Source organism: Nilaparvata lugens, chromosome 5 (genome assembly GCF_014356525.2).
Source record: "Nilaparvata lugens isolate BPH chromosome 5, ASM1435652v1, whole genome shotgun sequence".
NCBI classification, from domain to species: Eukaryota; Metazoa; Arthropoda; class Insecta; order Hemiptera; family Delphacidae; genus Nilaparvata; species Nilaparvata lugens.
The window spans coordinates 60,140,337-60,163,299 of record NC_052508.1 but is presented as its reverse complement, the minus strand read 5'-3'; the positions used below and the strand labels follow the sequence as shown (position 1 = coordinate 60,163,299).

The following is a 22,963-nucleotide window of genomic DNA, read 5'->3' as shown; positions in this document are numbered from 1 at the left end:
TACACGAGCATATTGATTAGATTCATTCCATGAGTAGGAAGACAATAATAAATAGAAGGAAAACGAAAAATGGCAGAATAGGGAATTTTGGAGAGGATTCCAAAGGGAAAAATAATATCAGAACCACAAAGACAAGAAAAAAGAGAAAGAAATAATAATAAAAAAGACGAAGAAGCTCACAATTACTGATTTTTCCGGGTCAAACACATCAGGGTGAACTGATTCATTCCTTTGAAAAAAAGATTGATGGATGAACAGAAATAATGGAAACCAGTATCTTTATACCACACGAATTTAACTAGTAGTTCTGCGAACAATAGACCTCGCTCATGAATACAATTTTCAAATTAATGAGAAGGGCCATTATGAAAGTACAGTATAATATTGTGAAGATTCAGCAATGTCATCTATTATTTTTTCTATTGAAAATGCTAGCGACAATGCTTCCAGGGACATCGGACTTATAATTTTTTTCCGAGGAAGTACCTTAACATCATCCCCATATTTACAATATAAACCTATATTACAACGTTTTTAATAATCAATTATAAGATATTGGTCAGCTGACGGAAAAATGGAATATGCAGTAGGCAATTTAGACGATGAATCGTCTCACAGACGATAGTGAGACAGAAAATGAATCTGAATGAGATGGTGTCAACGACAGGAGGTTGCTAATGATGGTTTTAATGGAACGAATTCAAAAATACAGTATACGACTAATGCAAGAGATAAGAAGTCCGCTTGATGAAGGAACGTCCTTCTCCAATAATTCTATAGATGGAAGACAGTTTCAAAATCAGCTGAGAGATGCAATACGTCACAGAACGTCCACCAATCACGTGTGAGTACACTTCAGTAGCTTAGTACTAGACCACGCCCACAACGCGCTCTCATTGGCTGATGTATTCAAGTCATTCTATCGATTCCAATCTGTCCATTCAAACCAATGGAAAGCTCGTTAAAATCCTAATTTTCATGATAATTTTCACCAGTCTTCATTAAAATATAATATACTATCGTTGTCGATAAGAAATTAATTTCTAAATAACAAGGAGCTGGACATAAATGATTGAATTGGAATTGGAGTGTCATTTCCAATGATAAATTCAAATAATAGTGGATGTATATTATACTGTTCATATCATTACAATAATTCCAATAATATCTACTTATCGCTATACTAATCTGCTTGGATATATTAATATCTATCAGTATCTTTTACATAAATTTTTGTCTCAGAATATAATTGATAATCTATCCATTATTTCATGTGTGAGATGAATGTACAGTATCTGTAGAGTAAAGAGATTAATTTCCAGATTTTTGCGTAGGTTGAATAAGAAATATATATTATCTAAGAGGAGTGCTGATAGGTTTTAGTGAATCAAGTAGCCTTTTGTGCGAATAACAAAATTATTCATCAAAAATTGATTTATTTATGATTATTATAAATCATCTTTATTGCTGGAATCAAAAATTTCAACACGTATTATCCTTGAAGTGGCACCATTCTCCATAGAAGTAACATTAAAGTTTCTCATTAGAACAATAATTCTAACAGTTCAAAGTAATGCCTGCGACATAAATATTAATATATTATATATAAATATTAATATATAAATATTAATATATAAATATTTCCAATTTTATTCGTTATATGAATGTTCAGAGTGAAGCAGCAATCAATAGAACATCAGTGATTGAATAGAAGGCTGTGTTGCCGAGACCAATTATTTATAAAATAATTAGTTTCGCTTCAATTCAGCGTAATGCGAATTTAATCTGGATTCCGAATGATTTCCAAATTTCTGTGAGACTGTTTTTTTTGTGGAACTCAACCTGTTTTCTATACTCACTTGATTCACTTGAAACTAGCAGCATTTGTTGAATGGGAATTGATGCTATTGCATTGATGCATTAGCATCATTTTATAGCAATGCTATAGCATTGATGCTATTCACAAGTAATACTGACAGTCAAAAGAAAATTACACTACAGTCTGGATTGCTCAAATCTCAATAGTGTAAGGAGAAAATTAATCTGATGATTTTCAGGTGCTATAAATCAGAACTTTATTAACAAAATTCACAAAATTCAAGTAATAGTTAACCTTTGTTGAAATTAGTAAAACTCTGTTATCTGAATTTTTAATCTATCTCTCAATTTAACAGAATATTTTGACTGGGATATCCATTGACTCCGTATAACTGTAATATATGGAGTAGCACAGTCCCCTATTCAAAGATCTTCGATGCATCATAAAAATGTCCTCAACTTACTATTATTTATTTATCATTTATCATTTATTTATCATTTGTTTGTGGACATAATCACAAATCATATAAATATGATAAGGAAGGAACAACAGGCTTGGCCCAAATCTATAATAGATTAGCCAATATATTTCCTATATTCCCTACACGCTACTATTCTAACAAAGTTATAACCAGAGCTTTGTTTTGAAGCTTGAAACCAGAAGCTTTTTTCGAATAATACTCCTCAAAGTATAGCCAAGCTAACAAAATTAGACGGCACCTGATCTGATAATTCACCAACGCCCTGTATTCTCTGCGAACTGTCAGCTTTGTTCAAATGAAAACTACTGATTTGATTCATTTCCATTTATTTTATTCATTTATTCATTCAGATTATAATTTATATATTATAAATATATAATCATTTATGAGGGATGCTGGCTCTGAATCTGTTGTGAATCCCACTTTAGACAGTCTCATCAACTCTAGATAATATCATCTAGATTGAGATACTACCCTGAATTCCACGTTGCAAACTCAACATAAACTACAAAATTGCAGTTCACTGTGAGTCTTTAATTTGCTAATTCCTTTAACTCCACTGTATACATCACGCTATGGAGTGTAGCTAAATTTGAGCTATATCATGGAAAAAAATCTGGTGTGGTACACTCACACAACTTTCCTTGCTCATTGAACTGTAAGCCCCGTTCTTAAACGAGAATAATTTAGGGGAATAACATAATAACGATTGGCGGCAATATATTTGAAACTACGATCAGACTTCTGTATATGTGTATATATAATTGTTTTCAGAGTACTTTCTCCTTTGTGTAAATTGTGTTAATAGATTATTAATTCGATGATTTTTTTTTTAAAGTCGTCATAACAGCTGTTCTACAGATGAAATATCTCAACTATGTGTTATTTTTATGAACTGCTCTACCTACCTACCTCATGCACGAGAAGGAGGTGCAAAGTCCATTCCACAAGGATGGGGTGGACATCCCATTAGTTTCCCAGAAAGTAGACTCATGCCAGTTGATAGATCTGATAAATAACTATACAAGGTATGAATTTGAAAAAAATCGGTCAAGTCATTTTTGAGAAAATCGTGAAAAACATGGTTTTTTAGTAATTAACCGCCATTTTTCTCAAGAATATTACGGAGCTCCTGAAATTCTCCCAGAAATGAGACTCATGTCAGTTGATAGGGCTTATAAATAGCTATCCATGGTATAAATTTCAAGAAAATCGTTAGAGCCGTTTTCGAGAAAACCTTGAAAAAAATGGTTTTTTAGTGATTATACGCCATTTTTCTCAAGAATATTACGGAGCTCCTGCAATTTCCTCAGAAATGAGACTCATGTCAGTTGATAGGACTTATAAATAGCTATCCATGGTATAAATTAGAAGAAAATCGTTTCGAGAATAACGTGAAAAACATGGTTTTTAGTAATTATCCGCCATTTTTCCCGCCATTTTGAATTCAATTTTATTGAATTTCTTATTGTCAGATCCGCATGGTATAAGGACCTTAAGTTTAAAATTTCAAGTCAATCGGTTGATCAGGAATGGAGTTATCGTGTTCACAGACATACACACACAAACACACACACACACACACACACACACACACACACACACACACACACACACACACACACACACACACAGACCAACACCCAAAAATCATGTTTTTGGACTGGGGGGACCTTGAAACGTATAGAAAACTTGAAATTGGGGTACCTTAATTTTTTTTTTGAAAAGCAATACTTTCCTTACCTATGGTAGTTAATAGGGCAAGCAAAGTAAAAATTACATTTTAGATCGGTTGAAAAATGAGCACCGGTATGTGACCATCATTTGAAATTATCCATATTTCATCCATAGCTTATCTTATACTTCATAATCATTCATTCATTCAACATCTTTCACTACATAAGCTATGTGAAAAATAATAATTATTCAGGTTGCAAAACAACCTGTTTTTTCTCTATCGAGGTTTAAGATATTGACATCTGGATTAAACCTTGAGCAACTGCAGCGTCAGAGAAATATACGTGAACAATATGTTATTGATGGATTTCCTACCGGAGTTTCACTCTTTTTCTCTCTTCACTCCCCCCCCCATCATAATTATTGGTGATGCTCCTATTTCTCTTTTCCCCCTAGTTCCCATCCCATTTTTCTCTTCTCCCCATTCCCTTCCTATTCCTCCTTTTTCCCCTCAATCACTCTCTCGTTCCCCTCTGAAATAACTGAAAATATTGTGCTAAGAAAATGAATGATAGGGAGGAATTAGCTGTTCTCATTTTCCGCAGCTTTCCCAGCTCAGCAATGTCGATATTTCTCGACTCTCGATCATTTCTTCGATATATCTCGAGAATTGATTTCCGCGGCTCTTTCAGGCTGTGAAACAGTCGACTATAAATTACACATCTTTGTCAGACTAATAGCTACTTGTCTTTAGTGGTTGGAGTCCATGAATTTGTTTACTGATTGGGAAACCGCGATTGATTCAGTTACAATAAATCGCGATAAATAATTGAAGCTACATTTGATGTAAGTTTTTGGTAGATGCCAAACACCGTATCCAAATCATGAGTACAAAATAAGTTATCTAGTAAGACCAAAGAATACATGACATCTGAAGTTCTACTAGAGGAAAAAGCACCAAGTCGAAACATAAAGTGGCGGAAGAAGAAAAGCTTTAATTCTCTCAAAAAATGAAAATCTGGTGGGCGTATGAAAGCGCCACTAAGTCTCATTAATGAATCATTTCCATTTTGCTTCCCACATCTAGAGAGCTGAGCTTAAAAGGGTATTCGATATTGAATCAAAATATTTGACATTATAACAACCACTCATTTAAAGGGGATATAGGAACTAGTCCTCATTTTTTCATTTTCTCTTATAGTGAAAGATATTGTGCCTGAAATTGATACAATACGGTACACAGTTTTCCCACAAGTGACAGATTCGAAAAAGGCTGAAAATTTCTCAAAATTGTAACTGATTGTATTGGATGAGAGGATTCGAAGTTGTCAAAATTCACTTGAAATAACAAGATACCGGTTTCAATTTTTAAAGCATTGTCAATATCTTGTGAATTAGTTTTTTGTTGCTGAACGTATTATCTTCAATTAGTTTTTAAATTTCTAGAAACAATATTCTTTCAAAAATCAGTGGTTGCAAAAATTCGAGTCATATTATACATCATGAATGTCTTTATCTTTCATTTTTCAAGTTGAATATCTTTCACCATGGAAAGTCATAAATACAACAGTCATGTCATTGACTCATTGATTTAGTTATTGTTTGCATGAAAAAAAAACACGAAAACTAACACAGTATGATACTGTGGCACAATTAAGGAGGGGGATGGCTCAGTCTTCTTTCCTCTTCTCCCTGAGAGGAATCATGTGCTATTTTTGAAAACAAAGAGTGAATCAAAATTCACTTGTAATAACAAGATACCGGTTTCAGTTTTTAAAGCATTGTCAATATCTTGTGAATTAGTTTTTTGTTGTGAACTTATTATCTTCAATTAGTTTTCAAATTTCTAGAAGAAATATTCTTTTAAAAATCAGTGGTTGCAAAAATTCGAGTCATATTATACATCATGGATGTCTTTATCGAATTAAAAAATAAACATATTTGTATTCTGTGTTTTTCATTTTAATTTGTGAATGTATTCCATTGTTTTTATTCATTTTAATAGAGATATTCTATTCAAATACACAAATATATAAGTATTATTGTCAATGCAATACGATACGCAGTGTTCATCCACTGTCAACATGTAATAATGCTGGATAGAAATAAACAGTAAACCAAACAACAACCTAGAAATTTCAGAATATTTTCTCCGACATTTTTCGGTGAAACTAACAGACTCCAAGTGTCTTCAGTCAGCAAACCAAACGAAGGCGGGACAGTGATATTTCAAAGCTACCCTTTCCACCTCCCAACATTTACACCCCCACCCACACCACTCACCAACTTCAACAGCTCTCATAATATTAGCAGGAATATTCAAACAGTGTATGTTGTAGCTTCACCCGCATGCATTGCGTTGCAGCCATTATAAGCCATTTATCAAATTGAAACTCAGATAACAACCGGGTCGAAATGCTTTGATTTGTGATGACTTGCTGTTGTTGTATTTGTATGCACACTCTGTATATATCTATAAACACTTTTGCACACATCTATATTACGTAACATTTACGAGTACGTATACAATTGTCGACATGAGCATTTATCCGTAGCCACTATATTCGACTACATCTAATTATTATACAGTATCAAACTGAATTAGGGTTATTTGATGCTCATCTCTCACTTTCCCTCTCACAATCACTCTCTCTCTCTCTTACTCCGCCATACACACTCACTCTCTCGCTGTCTCACTATCTTTCTCTTTTTCTCTCTCATGCAACGCTCCCTTAACATTTCAACAATCCAAATAAACAATACCACCCCTTTGTGCAGCACTGTTCTTGATATATTATTAAGCTAATTAACTGTGTCTATATTAGCGTGCCGCTTCCAAAATCATGCGAGTTTTTCGGGTGTCATTCATCATTTTAATATGTCAGTGGATTTCCATTTGTTTTTATATTGATTGGATTATGTAGTGAATCCACGGTCATTGTAAAATTTTTCTGGTTGCAATATTGCGGAAAAATCTACGATGCCTGAACAGGAATATTGTTGAGATTGTTTGTCTTGAAATTGTTAACTAGTATCTATGTGAATAGTTTCAGAGTATTTGCACTATAATACAGGGTTGTAGATTAAACCAATAACAACCGGCCAATTATCATAGTTGTAGAAAGAAAACTCTCCACTCCAGTAAAATTATAATAATGTCAAGAGACCTGACTGGTTCAGGTCTGGTGTCAGAGTTTTCAGGTCGCACTTTATCCATTTTAGGGCCTCTGACATGACTTAACGACTGCTTTCAGGCAGCTGGAACCGACAGATTTACGTGTCCATCCGAAACATTTTCTACTTCAGTCTCATAATACGCACCATCTCCGTTTAAACGGTTATTGATTAGCTTTTTCGCTTGAAACCCATATGCAACATAAATTTTGAATTCCACTTTTTAATAAAAATATAATCATAGAGAAACAATAGCGTAAGTAGATATCCCATGTTAGAGGGAGTTTATGTCGCAACTTTTACTGTTATCTCAAGTCGATTACTATCGATTATTGAAGTTTTTACTGTTTTGGCCGGGTAAGTGTGTATGATCGGCATAATATGAGAGACTACCAGCGTCACACACCTTTTTGGGAGAGAAATACGTGGACTATCAGCTTGAGATAACAGTAAAAGTTGCGACATAAACGCCGTATACCATGGGATATCTACTCAAGCTATTGTTTCTCTATGATATAATCTAGTAAGTCTAGATTAGCTTTAAACGTAGATGTTGCATATTGGCTTTAATTTGAAATTATAGCCGAAATATCAAATCATATCAAATTATTGCACTGACCTGTTGAATGCAAATCTCATATTCATTTTTAAAATTTCAAATGATTGTGGATTTCTAGAATGATCTCGTTGTCCAAGTGTGTAATAAATGATCAAGTTTAATTCTAAAAGAATAACATTTTTTCCCAGATTATTGAGAGAATGGAGAAGGTAATGATAATGATTGATTTTAAAAATCATTACTTCTTAAAAAATATTGGATTTCCATGAAGTCCTTGGTGCAACACAATCTGACAATATTCCGATCAGTTCAGTATTACACCTCTCTTAACCCAATTCAACTCCATCTGCCAATTTCAATCAGTGGCTTGGTCCCTTGGAGCTAATAAAAGTATTGAATCTGGAGTAGTAGTATAGATAAAGGAATTCTAACTCCAGGTATAGGTAGAGCAAAGGGACTCAAATGCAAATGGACTCCTCCACTCGAGCATGAGTCTCTGAGACTCAGTAGTTTCAGGAAACAGGTTCTGGCGTAAGGCCAGCCTTAGACTTGGACACTTCTGGACTTGTGAATTACAATACAGCTGTGATCGGAAACCGAGAACCAAGAACTGGCCTTCCCGAAATGAGAAGGAGCTTGCCAAAATTCAGAATGGCGTCGGACTAATTGTGGTAATCGCTGCTCCAAACTGGCGTCTCTGAGCGCCTGTGATTCTCTGCAATGTTGGCGAATTGAAAGAGGTTTCCAGATTTCTTCAGTGTGCGACTGTGGGATTTTGTTGAAGAAATTGAGAGTGCTTTTCATAGATTTTGTTCTAGAGGAAGAAGAGAAAGAAAAAGAGACGTAGAGGATGCGGAATAGGAGGAGAAAGAGAAGTAGAAGAAGGAGGAGGAGGAAGTTATGGTAGCGATGAAGAGAAGAAGAAGGAGAATATGGTGATGGTCATAGTTTGAGAGATTGGAACTCATTGTTTTTCAAATTTGAGATACCTCCTCTTTATGTAAATTTTGAAGGTAATGTAAGGTAAATTAATCAGATCTGACTGTTGTTTAAATTTTGGGATTCAAAATTTCAATTTGAGACTGACCGATAATTATTATTCGTTTTTGAACTATTTTTGAAAACACTACAGTCAAATTTCAATTATCAACTTAGAATTATCAACTAGCAGTTCGTCATGGATAGTGGATTATTAATGAATTATAAATCATAGCCAGAATTAATTGACTTGAGACTTCAGCTTTCAATCGACTCCAGTCACCACCTTCGTAAACAAAGCCGTATGCATTCGTGTGACGTCAGCACAGGTAGGGCTTTTACACCAATAAAAACACTAGCTGAAATCAACGAATTTTAATTGGTGTAGAAGCCCTACCTGTGCTGACGTCACACGAATGCAATACGGCTTTGTTTACGGAGGTAGTTCTCCAGTCAACCAAATATCAACTATGCCAGTTTGTGTGAAATCAGAACGACTCTATTCCCATATTACAATTTGATAAGCTTAACTGAGCTTATTTGTGGAATAAGATCAATTATTATTCCATAAGATATGATTAGATTCACTTCCAACTATCGGCATTGGTTGAGTAGTATTTATGTTATCCATGAAGAAACCTGACAGTTCAAAATTTATCTCACAACAGTAATGGAAGGCATCTAAAAGTAACAGAGAACTAAATAAAGACGTGAATTGACTTCACAAAACGCGAGTTGCTTCCCGGTTGAACTCTGTTCTAGCTACTGATCTCATGATATCATTCGAGAAATATGAATTGTTCTTAATAAGCAGCAAGCTCCAAGAATTCTGTGCTCTGAAGAGATTCACTTTAAACTGTCAGCATTCCTAATAGAAAAATTTGATGCTTCCTATTCAGCCAATGCTAAAAGTTCCACTAGAATTCAACAGTCACTTTGGATAAATTACCGTTTCTGTGGATGGAAATATTCACACAGATCTAGATAAGCGTTGTTGAAAGAAGTGGAGTAATGGTGGGAAAACCAGTTACTTCTTTGTGTTTTCTTCCTCTTCCTTCCTATTTCTTATTGTCTTCCTCTTATTCTCTCTCGTCTCTCTCCTGCTTTTTTCTTCTTCCTTCCCTTTCTCCTAATTAAACATTTTTCCAAATTATCTTTCTTCTTCTCCATCTCCTGATTCTATACTTCAACATCGACTCCCTATTTTCTAACTCATATGTTCACTCTCTCTTCGAGCAAGTACTGGGGAAACTGGAAGAGAAGAGGAGAATCGAACAGGAGTGAGAGAAAGACAGGTGATATTGGAAAGAGAGAAAGCGAAAGGGCAAGGAACTGACTAGTGCGAAAAAGAAGAAAGAGATTATCTTTTGCTGAGGTGGAGGCGCTAACGAATGCAATTTGCCTCCGAAGATCTCCTGTTTTGAAATAAAATTCCTTTTCACTCGACGTTTCATGCTGTTTGCCTTCTTCTTTTTCTTCTTCCTGTCTTAGAATATGATCCATCTTCAGATGTGGTTTTGCATTTTACTTTTGTTGAATTATTCAGCAAGAAACTTGAAACATGCTTTCCTATCTCGCTGTGTATTTTGCAATTTTGCACGCTTTGGACGTATTCAAAGTATTTATCAATGGTGAATATTTCTCCAAAACCAGCTGTTATCTTTTTATCTTTCTGATTAGAATATCAAAAACCTTTCTCCATGTATGAATTATTGTTCTTCTCCACACTTTCTGTTCTTGCAAGTTATCATCAGTTTCATCAATTTATTCTAAGTTTTGCGATGATTATTGAATTAAATTTTTATTCGTAGAGGTAAATCGATTGGCTTACACTATTATTCTAAAAAATTCAAATTCTCTACTTGTTCCACAACATTTCTATAGTTTCGGACTAAAAATAGAACTTGTGTTTTAAAAAGACTTGACCAATTTTTCGGACCATATCACTATTTCTATCAAAAGGTGGCTGAAAAACTGTTTCGGGCTAAGCCTCTTGTTCTTTCCATATCATAACCATTATATTAGGATTTCGATAATATTGTTTGAATTACTTAAAAAAACAGACTATTGCCTTAAAACGTTTATCGAATTGCAAAGCTTACATAGATTTGATCCGTTGAAAGAGATGCTTTACCTTCGTATGATAACCATGCATGAACTCACAAAAAATTCAATAACATAGATTATTGTTTTTTCCATTATTTGGTCAGGGATATGATTTGACCATTTAATCAGGAATTTGATTGTTCGATTCTCTATTGGACCCGTGCTGGTTTATCAGATATTCGTTGAAAGATATCTATTATTGGCCATCAATGAACCTCCTATACCACCAATACCAATGAACCACCTATAGTAAGGTCCACGTTATAATGGCAGTAGATAAAGATAGAAGAACAGCGTTACCGATTCTCTGCCTTAATTAATTATATTTCTACATTGTCAAAAACAGATTTAGCATCGTTGCGGAGCTAGAAAAGGATAGTACCACCTGCTTTGTCGAATGATAGACAAGGATAGCAACATTAAAGTTCATCAAATATTGTCATTATAACGTGGACCTCACTATATCAAAGATTTTAATCACTAATATAATCAAATATATGATAATATTTTATATTCCATACTCCATATTTTATATTCATATTTTATATTCCATACTCCATATACGACTTTTTGACATATTTGATATTTTTATATGTGTAGTAAAGCCTTACAACAACAACAAATTTGATTATTTAATAAACAGATGAAATGTTATGAAACAGATGCTTTACCTTAGGATGGTATCCATGCTTATGATGACTGTTCCGATGATGATGAGTCTTCTGGCGATGATGCTGGTGGGGGGAGGAGAGGGGCAGCATATCACCGTTTATCACACTTTTATCACTGTCCAACTGATTAGGGGAAGCACTGTCAGATGGCATCTGATCAAGGTCATTCGCAAAAGTACTATCGTCACTAAACCACCCCGAAGATGAACCCATCATTATCGTGATAAAAGTGCCGAAACCTGATCACGATTTTGGAAAATAAATGAAATAAAATTGAAGAATAACAGTAATTGAATACACAGTATGAGAATAGAAGAAGTTCAATGATGAGTTACATTAACCAGGATCAACTGACTAATTGAAGGATATTAACCGGGATTAGCTGATAAAATTAAAGGGTGATCGAAATCAGATTATCATTTAGGATTTCCATCGTATTCTGTACCAGCAATGAAATATTACATTAACCAGGATCAACTGATTAATCTAAGGAGTAAGGACATTAACCGGGATTAGCAGATCAAAATTAAAATCAGATCAAGTGCTGATCTAGGATTAAAGTTGATCTCAATTAGTGCTACCCATCATTACAGTGTCAATAAGTAATATTATCATTTAGGATTTCCCTTGTATTCTGTACCAGCAATAAAATATTTCTATATTCCATGATGGATTTATATCAAAATAAAATAACCATTGAATACAGAGGTGAATCATGAAGAATTTTCTCAAATAATACTTTGATTTGAAATCTATCATAATCATGCCATTGTGAACTAAACAGTTCATCCCCATCAGTCAAACATCCTGAGCTATTATTGGCATTTCCATGATTATCATAGAAGTTATAATATTCGAGTCCAAAGAGCCACCAGCCACCATTATAGATTTTTTGATTGCTAGATTCATCATAAACTCCATAGTTGTATCCAAACTCCATGAACTTTACTCTTACTTCATAGATTACCTTCTCCTGAATAAAATATTGGAGCTATATTGTTATATTGGCTATCTGTATGGCTTTATGGCTAGTCAATAAAGTTATCTTCAACCCAATAGTTTTATCCATACTTCATGAACTTCATTCTTACTTTATAGATTTCCTCTTTCTGAATGAAATATTAGAACTATATTGTAATTTTGACTATGTTAGGCTTTATTGCCTAACAAATTTGTTGAATTGACTTAGTTCATTGATTTGGCTATCCAAATCCAATAATATGATTGATAATAAAATAAGTATCAGCTCAGATTATTCATTAAAAATCATGGAATAGTCATCAAAAATATACCAAACTCTAATCTCAAGAAGTTCTTTCGCTCAAAGCATCAGAACAAGAGTTTTTCCTCATGAAAATGAAACACAATAAGCAGAGTTTTTCCACCTCAAAGAATATATTCCACTAGTTCTATCAATCAACGTTTTTCTCAATCAATATTGCACTTCAACATCTCCAGAGCACGATACATCTGAAGCATTGGCACAGAAAACACTGTATCTCATGAACTGCATGAAATAATAGAACGGAACAAGGACATCAAACAACGCAGGTGTTCAGCTTTTAACTATTCCGTTCTCTATCCACAGAGATTCTGTTTCAAAGATTGATGATTACTGTTCCATTCCAAAGATCTCCCGACCTAGTTCCATGTCACTCTAGCTCCTGATCAGTTTGTATATCCAATCGAACTTAACTAGAATGTTCCTTACTTTGTTTTTTGTCGAGCTCCACTCCTTTCATCCCATATAACATACATATCATAGATCACTATTATCACACCAGATAGAAACTTCAATTCAATCACACTCTTCCCTTAGAATGAATATGTCCACAAAATTCTAATGCTACTGCACTACACACAAAACAGAATCTGCCAATCCAATCAAACTTCAAATTGAAAGTTCTCATCTTTCAGTGCCTGTCAATTCAATCAAACTCTTGAAACTGAAATTACACATGCGACAGTATAATTATCATTCGTGAACTTCAACAGTTCCACGACTTTAGTGAGGTCCACTTCAATCTGTCAGCATGGACTGAACGGGAATAACTGATGCTCTTCCAAACCAAAGCTGACAAACCAAAGTGAATCTTATCGACTACAACGCTACATCCTCTCGCTGACGTTTAAATACTTGATGCTTGAAACGTTACTCGGCTAAGTCATAAGAAGGACTTCGTTTTAAGACCAGAACTTAGCAGGCGACGCTTAGAAATTATTTCTCCAGCGACCGTAAAGACAACAGACGTCGTAACATCTCCTGTTTAATTGGAGCTGCAGTGGAATTCACATCAATCTGACAGCATTTGTTGAATGAGTGGTATTGAAGTTATTCATAAGGAATGTTGACAGTGTGAACTAGGTACCAAGTCCTCGCGATGAAATAAAAAATGGCGGAAATAAAAAATGAGACAGAGGCATGATGAAAAGAATAACTCGACTATAAAGTGACGATCAAAGAGAAATATTAATGATGAGATTTTGAAGAATGATCGTTGCTCTTTTAGTAGGGAGTTGCACGTGTATATTTTGATTGGAGATACTTGAACGTCGTCTCAATAATTATCAATAATGTTTCGTAATAGGCTAATGACTTGATGTGTGACATAATAATCTTCATTGTTATTCGCATCATATAAACCGAATGTGCATTGATTAGTAAAACTTGTTTTAACTTCATAATCTGGGAACTGGGAGGTCTAGGTTTCAAAATTATTGTCTATTGTTATTTTCATTTGGCTTGTGTGATGTTATTTATAGTTGGTGTTGGTTTTGAATACTCAATGTAATCTTTTGTGTGATTTGAAATTAATAAATTTGATTGGTATGGTATGAAGAGAGTGATTTGATGCAAGATGCCAATGGAGAAGTATCTGAGATCATTGATAACCTTTAATATCAATAAATATAATTGTTCTAGTGAAGTGGATTAGAATAAGAGATTAATACGATAAAACTTCGACAGTGAAGGAGGTTTATTCGAATAAATTATCATTTTTCAATACTTAAATTCTTATTCAATCAGACTGCTATATCGTAATTCAAGTATTGGAAAGTGATTAACAAGCCGTTTTGTAATGAAAAGTGAAATTGAAGAGTATCAAATCAACTGTATCAATCAAGAGAGAGAGCTTTGATCTGGGCATTCAAGAAAAAGATGAGAAGAAATAATCAAGAGAACGAGAAGAAGAGGTTATTCAAATTGAGGTCTTTGATGACAAATATACAAAATATTTCAAATATTGAAAGACGTTCTTCCTGACTTAGAACATTTTTCTCAAACCCACTTCAATAAACAGCTATCGTTCAAATCTACATCAGAAGCCTCATAAACGATATCATATTTTATATTCCATCCACAATATTCGCAAGTCACATATAAGTTACATCAAACGAAGATTCAAAACTTTCACCGTGAAAAACCTACCTACAGTGAGATTTACTTCAGACTATCAGCATTGAGTTGATGTGGAGCATTGATGTTATCCATTACTATGCTGACAGTTTAAAGTGAAATCCACTACATAATCATCAAAGCTTTCAGAAGCATACATGATATGAAATACATTCAACCGTTCAAAACTGTTTATTCAGTGATCCATCTTACCGTGCAGGATACGTACACAAGATAGCATTTACAATTTCATACTTTGTGAAAAAAAGTTAGAGAACTGAGTTGAGATCGTGGAAATATACAAACCCACCATGCAGGTAAAAAATAATATTTATTTTATTCATCTATCTCTGTTTGTTATATATCTGTGATGGAAAGAGTCTGAGATAAGTTCAAGAAAATATATAATGTTCACGACTGATATGGATATAAATACTATCAATAGTCTATAGTGAGATTTACTTTACACTGGCAGAATTTCCTATGAATAGCATCAATGCTCCTCATTCCAATAATGCTTACAGTGTAAGGTGAGTCTTACTACTATAAAAATATAATATATCTCACCATATACACGGTGATACATGGTGATATATCGGTAATACATCCGATAGCATTTACCATTCCATATTTTGTGAAAGTGGAACTCAGCTCATGAAAGTATGTGTACAACTTATCATATGAGTAACATGGATATTATATCTGTGTTCATCATATATATACTATACATCCATGAACATTATATACTTTGTGTACGTCTTTGATCTGAATATTTCTGATTAATATCCATCCCCATATCCAACTATCTATTCGTTCTTTGAAGTGGAAAAACCTGCAACCCACATACTTTACGTGCTTTTGAGGTGAGGTAACTTTTTTCTCAGAGGATGTCAAAGGTTGTCATACTTTAAAGTGCTTTTCTGAAGACGGTTTCTTAGCTTCATTTCAAACTGTCAGCATTCCTTATTTGATAATACCAATGCTCCCCATTCAAACAATGCTGACAGAATGAAGTAAACAAGGCAGCAGCTTATCGCTAACATCCTGTATTGGGAATTTACTTCACTAAAAACTGTCAGTTCAGGTTGAATGGGAACTTTTTGGCTTTTTGAATGGGGAATCCTGACAGTTTGAAATGAATCTCACCCTAGATACAGTTGGTGATAGATTTTGGGGGATGTGATCGCGATGTATTTTTTGCAAAGAGGAAGTTGATGATAAGCTCGATTCAAGTTGGCGGGTTTTATGTGTGGAAGGGGGTAGCTTAAATACGTGTGCCTAAATATGCACATATAGTGCCTAAATATATACATGGTATATATTCATAAAATATTTATTGCACGAATTTCGATCAATTTCATTAACTTGAAATGATCATCGTTCGTCAACTGTCCAATACAATCTTTCAAAGAATCTTTATTCGATTCTATTTTGGATATTATAGGCTATGATAAGAATATGGCTACATATAGTCATGAAGACTAGATTAAATTTTTGTTGGTTGTTGATTCATGATTGATGTTCTGCAGGAATTCCAATGGTTTTGTATCATTCATACCGCAATTAAATTTTATCCATGGTGATGAAAGCTACAGTACCTAAAAACATCACGTTCTATCACATTTTCCACCTCACTTCTACTAATAAGATGACCCTATTACATCATCTTACCTATGTTTCGATAAGTAGTTTATGTGGAGAGAAAATATGAAAAAATAGAAAAGAGAAGACTTCTTTACTTGGAGAGAAAAGAAAACATTATATACATAATGTAGTAAGCTACCATCAACATCTAATCCTTTTTTGATTCACCTCTGTAAATATACCAACACTCGAGTAATCGAAAAATGATAATATTACTTATAGCACAAATTTTAATTTGAGAAATTTTTCTATACCTGTTACAAGCAGAGCTGACACAACTTTGGAACGCGCCGACACTACGATCGCCATTTTGAATTTGACAAAAAATTAAATTACTATAAAAACTTCTATGAAATCGCACTCTCTAACATAATTGAAAATTCCAGTCTTTTCATTCTGCTGCATCTAATTTCTTCAATTCAATACGTTTGAACTGATTCTTAGCATTTTTGTATCACAAATTTGTAGTTGTTGACGATGAAAATCAAAATCGTAGCACTAACACAATTATTCCAATCCTCGAAAAACAGTAATTCACTATGCAGTCTCAGGCTACATACTGTAGTTTACACACGTTTTATCAGTCACATTTTATTCAAAGAGAGATTAATTCAGTGCTCTGAAATAATTAATCAACAATAATTTTATCAAAACGTTTTTACAATCGCATAAGTTCCTTCTTGTGATTATTCACTAAGTTTTCGTAGCTGCAAAGTAAAATCGGGATTAAAATTTTGATGAAGTTTCAAAGAAAGATTCTCTTAGAAATAAGTGTTTGAAGTTTTCAAAGCTAGAGAATGGGAATTGACAAGTGAAGATTTGAAAATACCTCATTACTCAACTTACTTGTTTTTGACAACTTAGATTAAGTTAAAAATAATTTGATATAACGTCAATAGACAAGATAAGTAGGATGAATTAAGATGATCGAGAAGAATATTGGAATGAAAATTGAATAATCAGACCTTTTATAATGATTGAAAAATAATTTCTTCTTCACATTTTTCATGGTTATATAGTTATTGAAAAAGAGAAGTTTTTCACAGAAATTTATTTTGTAATACAAAGTGAACGCTCTGTATAAAGATACAATTTTCTTTCCATTAGTCATTGAGATATTGCGGAAGATTTCCATGATAAATTTAATAAAATGATGCAAAGTTTCCACAACCACCTATTCATTGGGAATGCAAGAAAATGTAGAGAATTTCACAGGTCACTTCGTAATTGCTATCGTTAGTCATAATATTACTAGCTGGTTAGAGGTATTTAGTTGTGAAATGGACAAATAGTTCCGACTGTCAAAATACCATCTATAATTCCAAATAAGGAGCAGAAGAATATAAATATTATAGAAAAGCCATATTTTTAGTAAGCTATGAAGGTGAAAGGTTAACATTGGCTAAAATCATTCAGAAGCCAACAAACAATAAATTGATGTTGCTTTCCATGACGAAACACTATATAATAACTCTGTTGTAGTTCTGACACACTGTGTTACTTGTAAATATTTGAAATACACTTACTTTTCTCGGAGTATTGAGTACCTCAATATTCCAAGAAAAGTAAGTGTTTTTCAAATATTCACAAGTAACATAGTATCAGAACTACAACAGAGTTAAGAACTACAACAGAGTACCTCAAACTCCAAGAAAAGTAAGTGTTTTTCAAATATTTACAAGTAACACAGTGTCAGAACTACAACAGAGTTAAACATTAAATAGCTGAGTGTTGATGTCTATTGCTAATTCTCCGCCCACTGTGGGCGTGTCTTGGCTCAGCCAATGACAGCCATTTCCTTCAAGAGCTTGGCAGCCGACTACCAATCATGAGGCTCCATTATCTGTACTGTATTTATTCACAGCTCTGTTAAAATGTGGTTCTCCTACAATGGCTTAACAACTTTAAATGATAGAAAAATCTTCACATTTTCAATAAAATAGAGAGAACTTCATTCCCTCTTCTTTCATTATCTTCCTTTTTCATCTCCTCTTTGATTCCTGATGAGTTGACGTCCTTATCAGGAAGCTTTCATGATTTGAAGTCATCATATTTTTTAAAGATAAATTTACTTGAATCTTACTTGTCTTGAAATAATAATTCATTGTCTAGGGATGATTCTATCTGTATGAAAGTTGAAGTTTACTCTATTATATAAAAGTAAACTCCTACCGAATTCAAATGAATCCAGAATCAGAATCGCTTCTCCAAGTAACTCAATAATATGTCAAGTTCAACTTCTGATTATTTTCATAAACTGAAATATCCCTCTAAACAGGTTCAGCTTCAACTTGAAAGTCATACTTTCACAACTAAAACTAACATTTCAAAGTTAGCTGGGAAACAATCTCAACTTTACTATTTTGCAATGTTTTCAACTGTTGTCAATCGTTATTCCAACTGATTCCAACAGTTGAAAACCTCAACGTTTCTTTATTTCTTGAAACGTCAACGAACGACATTTCTCCTCCATAGTTTATTTGAGAGAATATTGCTTTGAACTTTGTTTATTCAAGCTCTTGACAAATATTGGTAGCGAACTGCAGAAAAATACAGACGCAGTCGAAAAATTGTCAGCTCCAATTTTCTCCCACGCCGAAAAGCTGATATGTTTTTCGGATAAATTTCTAACTTGATTCACTACTGCCTGCCTTGATTGAATAAGAAGCAATAGCATTAAGGAAAGCTGACAGTTTAAAGTGGGACTAGTGAAATTTTACTCCCACTTATAAATCATTGGCGAAACAGTAAACGCAGCTCCGATAAAAGATCTCTTCTCTTCTCTTGTATGGCACAGCGGCTATGATTCATATCGTCTGATAAATTACGATATTTTAAGGGTTCTGAAGATATTATTTTCAAAGATTCGGTCTTCTCCGTTGTGGGGTTTCGTGAAATGGGCTTCCCTTTCTATAATGTATTAATAGGCTAAAGATAATAGCTATGTATCAGTTTCACTGTATTCTCCTTCTTCTATTTCTTCATTTCTTTTTTCGTTCTCTTTACTTTATTCTTTTATCATTCTTATGCTCTCCTCATTCCTCATCCGTCCGTCTACACCTCTCCTTAACTTCATTTAGTTCCTCTTCTATTCGTCTTCAACCTTCTACCTTATTCCATCAGATTGGATCAATAAACTCAGCTGACTAAACAGATTGAACTCTATATATTAACTTTGTTTGATATAGGCAGATTTCTGTCAAAATATTATAGAAGCGCTGATTTGCAATGAAATTTTTGACACTCTACATTCCAACAGAGGTTCAATATAATCAACAGAACATTAACTTCCTGTTAATATAACTATAGCTGTCATTATTCTTGATTCAATACAACGGTAAGATGTGAATGAACAAAACTGAAATTGAATTGATTCACATTTTAATCAAAATAGATTCAGACTGTAACAATGCTATTGAATACTCTCAAGACTGAATATCTCGGATAAAACTTCATTTTTTTCGAGAATCTTAGAATTTAAATATTTTCTTTTCCTCCCTAGCATATTGATTGTATCAAATACTACACTCAACATGTTCAAGGGACAGAATGATCCAGATTTGAATGGATCCATGACACTGAATACATGTATGAAGCTAAATATAGTAAATATTATTAATACTCTACAATAAAAAATATTTCGATACCTCTTCAGTATGTTGACTATCAAATGAGAGAATTAGAATAACCAATAAATATCTCTTAAACTAGTTCCATTGTGCATTCTGAATGTCAAACATACATTTTTAATAAAATATGCATCAATGATAAGATTGTAATATTGTAGATTGAACTCTAGAATGCTTTCCATCCTTTTTCCAGTACAAGTGGACCAACCCATCTATTTTAATCCTTCTATAGGAAGATTCAAAATGTGTCTTGTACGAATGACAATCATTCACGTTATTTATGGGAAATTTTGTCAGTAAGAAGTAAATATCACACCTGTTCCTGTAACTGAATACCGAAACCTACATGAATCCATTCAGAGTTGCATTTCCTAGAAATGGAAACAATGCTATGTAAGACTCCTGTGTAGATGCCCTGTGATGTAAATGCAACGTTATCTAAAAGTGACATCTCACCGAAGAGTTCATCAAACATTAAAGAGTTTGGCTCACTTCTACCGCGGAACTCACTACAAACTGTGAGCATCAGATTAATGGGAAGCATTTATTCATTTATTTATTTATTTATTCCTGGAAACAATAACAAATCATATGAATATGATTGGGAAGGAACAACAGGCTTGGCCCAAAACTATCCCATTCCCAAATTTTGATTACATGTCCAAAAAATAGGTTATGTTGCATTGGAGTTATTCATAAGGAATGCGGAAATTTTGAAAAAAGCTCACTGTAGTAGAAGATATAGTTAGAAAGTGTTCCATTCGAACTGAGGAAATAAGAGTAATATCCCACATTTCATCCAAGTTATTACTGTGAACATCTGTGAGAAGCATAACATAATTGATGCTATTCATAAAGAATACTAACAGTATGAAGGGACATAGAAACTCACTGTAGTACAAGAAGGTATACTAAATAAGAAGACCAAGAAATTGTCAAAAACCAAAGACTTTTTGAAAGTTAGAAAGACCGATTTCGGTTGTTACACCATTGTCAATCTCTAATAAATCTTGAGTTTATTAGAGATTGACAATGGTGTAACAACCAAAACTGGTCTTTCTAACTCTCAATAAATCTGTGGTTTTTGATAATTATTTCTTAGTCTTCTTATTTAATACGAATAATTATCACAATATCAACTTCTCAACTACACGAAAAGAACAAGAAGATATTGTTAGAGAGTGTTCCATTCAAACTATACAAATAAGAGTAACATATTACATCACAGCTCAATATCCCACTGTCAATTTCAAATGCAGGACAGTGTATGCCTTATAACATGTAACAAGAAGATGTTCAAGTTTTGCAAATGTGGGAGTTTGCAAACCTATCTTGGGTGAAGGTTTGATTGGAAGTTTGTGTGATTTCTGGACATGTTACAACAAGGTGGCCAAACTTTGCAAAGGTGAATGGTTTGTATATCTATCTTGGGTAAAGGTTTGATTGGAAGTTAGTGTCATTTCAGGACATGTTACAACAAGATGGCCAAACTTTGCAAAGGTGAATGTTTGCTAGTGTCATTCATGGAGATACAGCATTATTTCTGTCCCGGAATATTTCAGAATCATCTCTGTGATGAGTTGAACTACTTGACACTGCATTCATGAACTGCTAGATAGTAGAAGGAGAATTCCGAAATTCTTGACTGATTTGCAGTAGCCAGAGATGATAGGAATAGATGTAGGTATTATACAGTATAGTAGGTATTATGTATGTATTATTGTAGATGTGAATGCTGTCTTTGTAGGTATTATTACATTCTGTAAAGAGTATTACCAGGAAAAGTCGACTGTAGCTCGTTGACTGTTGACACCTTCCGATATCAGTGCAAGTGTCACGCGTGTACACGTCCCGCATTTGACGTGCACGTCATCCGATAGAGTCAGCCAACTATTGACACTCTCCCAACTCAAAGTAAGGCAAGTGGCAAGCTGCCATGATGGAAACAAAAGGTTGCAAGGGAACAACTGTCTACCCTCTCTTTTATCAGAATAATACCAACAGTGACTTGTTATTTCTTCTCTCTCCATATCTTTCATTCTAATTTCCATCTTATTATTTGTTTCTCCATCTGGTTTGTCTTTCCCGTTATCAGAATGATAACTGTAAGTCGTCTTCTCTTTGTTTCTTCCTGCTCTTTCCCTTCCCTCTTCCTATCTCCATCTTGTTACAGGCGTCAGTTTTAGGTTACTTTCCACCCTTTTCCGTTATCATAATTATTTCCGCTGTGATTTGATTCCATCTTGTTTCTTGTAAAACTTTGGTTGATGATTTTATTTGAACTTGTAGAATTCTGTGTGAATTGAAACATCATAGCCTCGAGACTGTTTATTATCAATTGTATTAGGAATGTTGTTTATTGAGAAAAGTTGAGGGTTTGAAACAGTTTTGGGTCTTATGCCTGCTGTTTCTACCCCAATTGTATGTATTTTCTATGGATGAATAAAAAAATAGTTATTTATAGTATATCGGAAATTTCCTTCACATAATCTATTATGGTTTTCTTCCTGAGCTGAGACACAGAAGAAAACTATGTCTTCCAGTCTTTAAGTATATCTTCTATGTCTTTAAGTATCTTCCCTTCATTTCATCTTTATCAGAATATTTTAACCATCCCTCCAGTCTTCTATGTCTTTAAGTTTCTTCCCTTTATTCAATATTTATCAGAATATTTTAACTATCCCTCCAGTCTTCTATGTCTTTAAGTTTCTTCTCTTTATTCAATCTTTATCAGAATATTTTAACTATCCATCCAGTCAGTAAATAACTCTCCATATTTCCATCATAGTCCACTGTCTTTTCTTTATCGTATTAATTATTTATCAATC

General features: G+C 33.7%; 1 protein-coding gene across 16 annotated transcripts in view; it reads right to left on the bottom strand.

Annotated features, from left to right (window-relative positions):
• LOC111049426 (collagen alpha-1(XV) chain) overlaps positions 1 to 22,963 on the bottom strand; it is a 364,911-nt gene that overhangs the window by 160,452 nt on the left and 181,496 nt on the right. For 2 of the 16 annotated variants that reach the window (XM_039428942.1, XM_022335495.2), the window contains 2 exons: positions 16,761 to 17,213; positions 11,466 to 11,704 (listed from right to left, as the gene is read on the bottom strand). The exons of the other annotated variants lie outside the window; for them this stretch is intronic. In XM_039428942.1, the coding sequence (XP_039284876.1) occupies positions 11,466 to 11,704; positions 16,761 to 16,815 (294 nt within the window). In that variant the 5' untranslated portion in view covers positions 16,816 to 17,213. Of the gene's footprint in view, positions 1 to 11,465; positions 11,705 to 16,760; positions 17,214 to 22,963 lie in introns of those variants that run through there. 16 annotated transcript variants of the gene reach the window in all.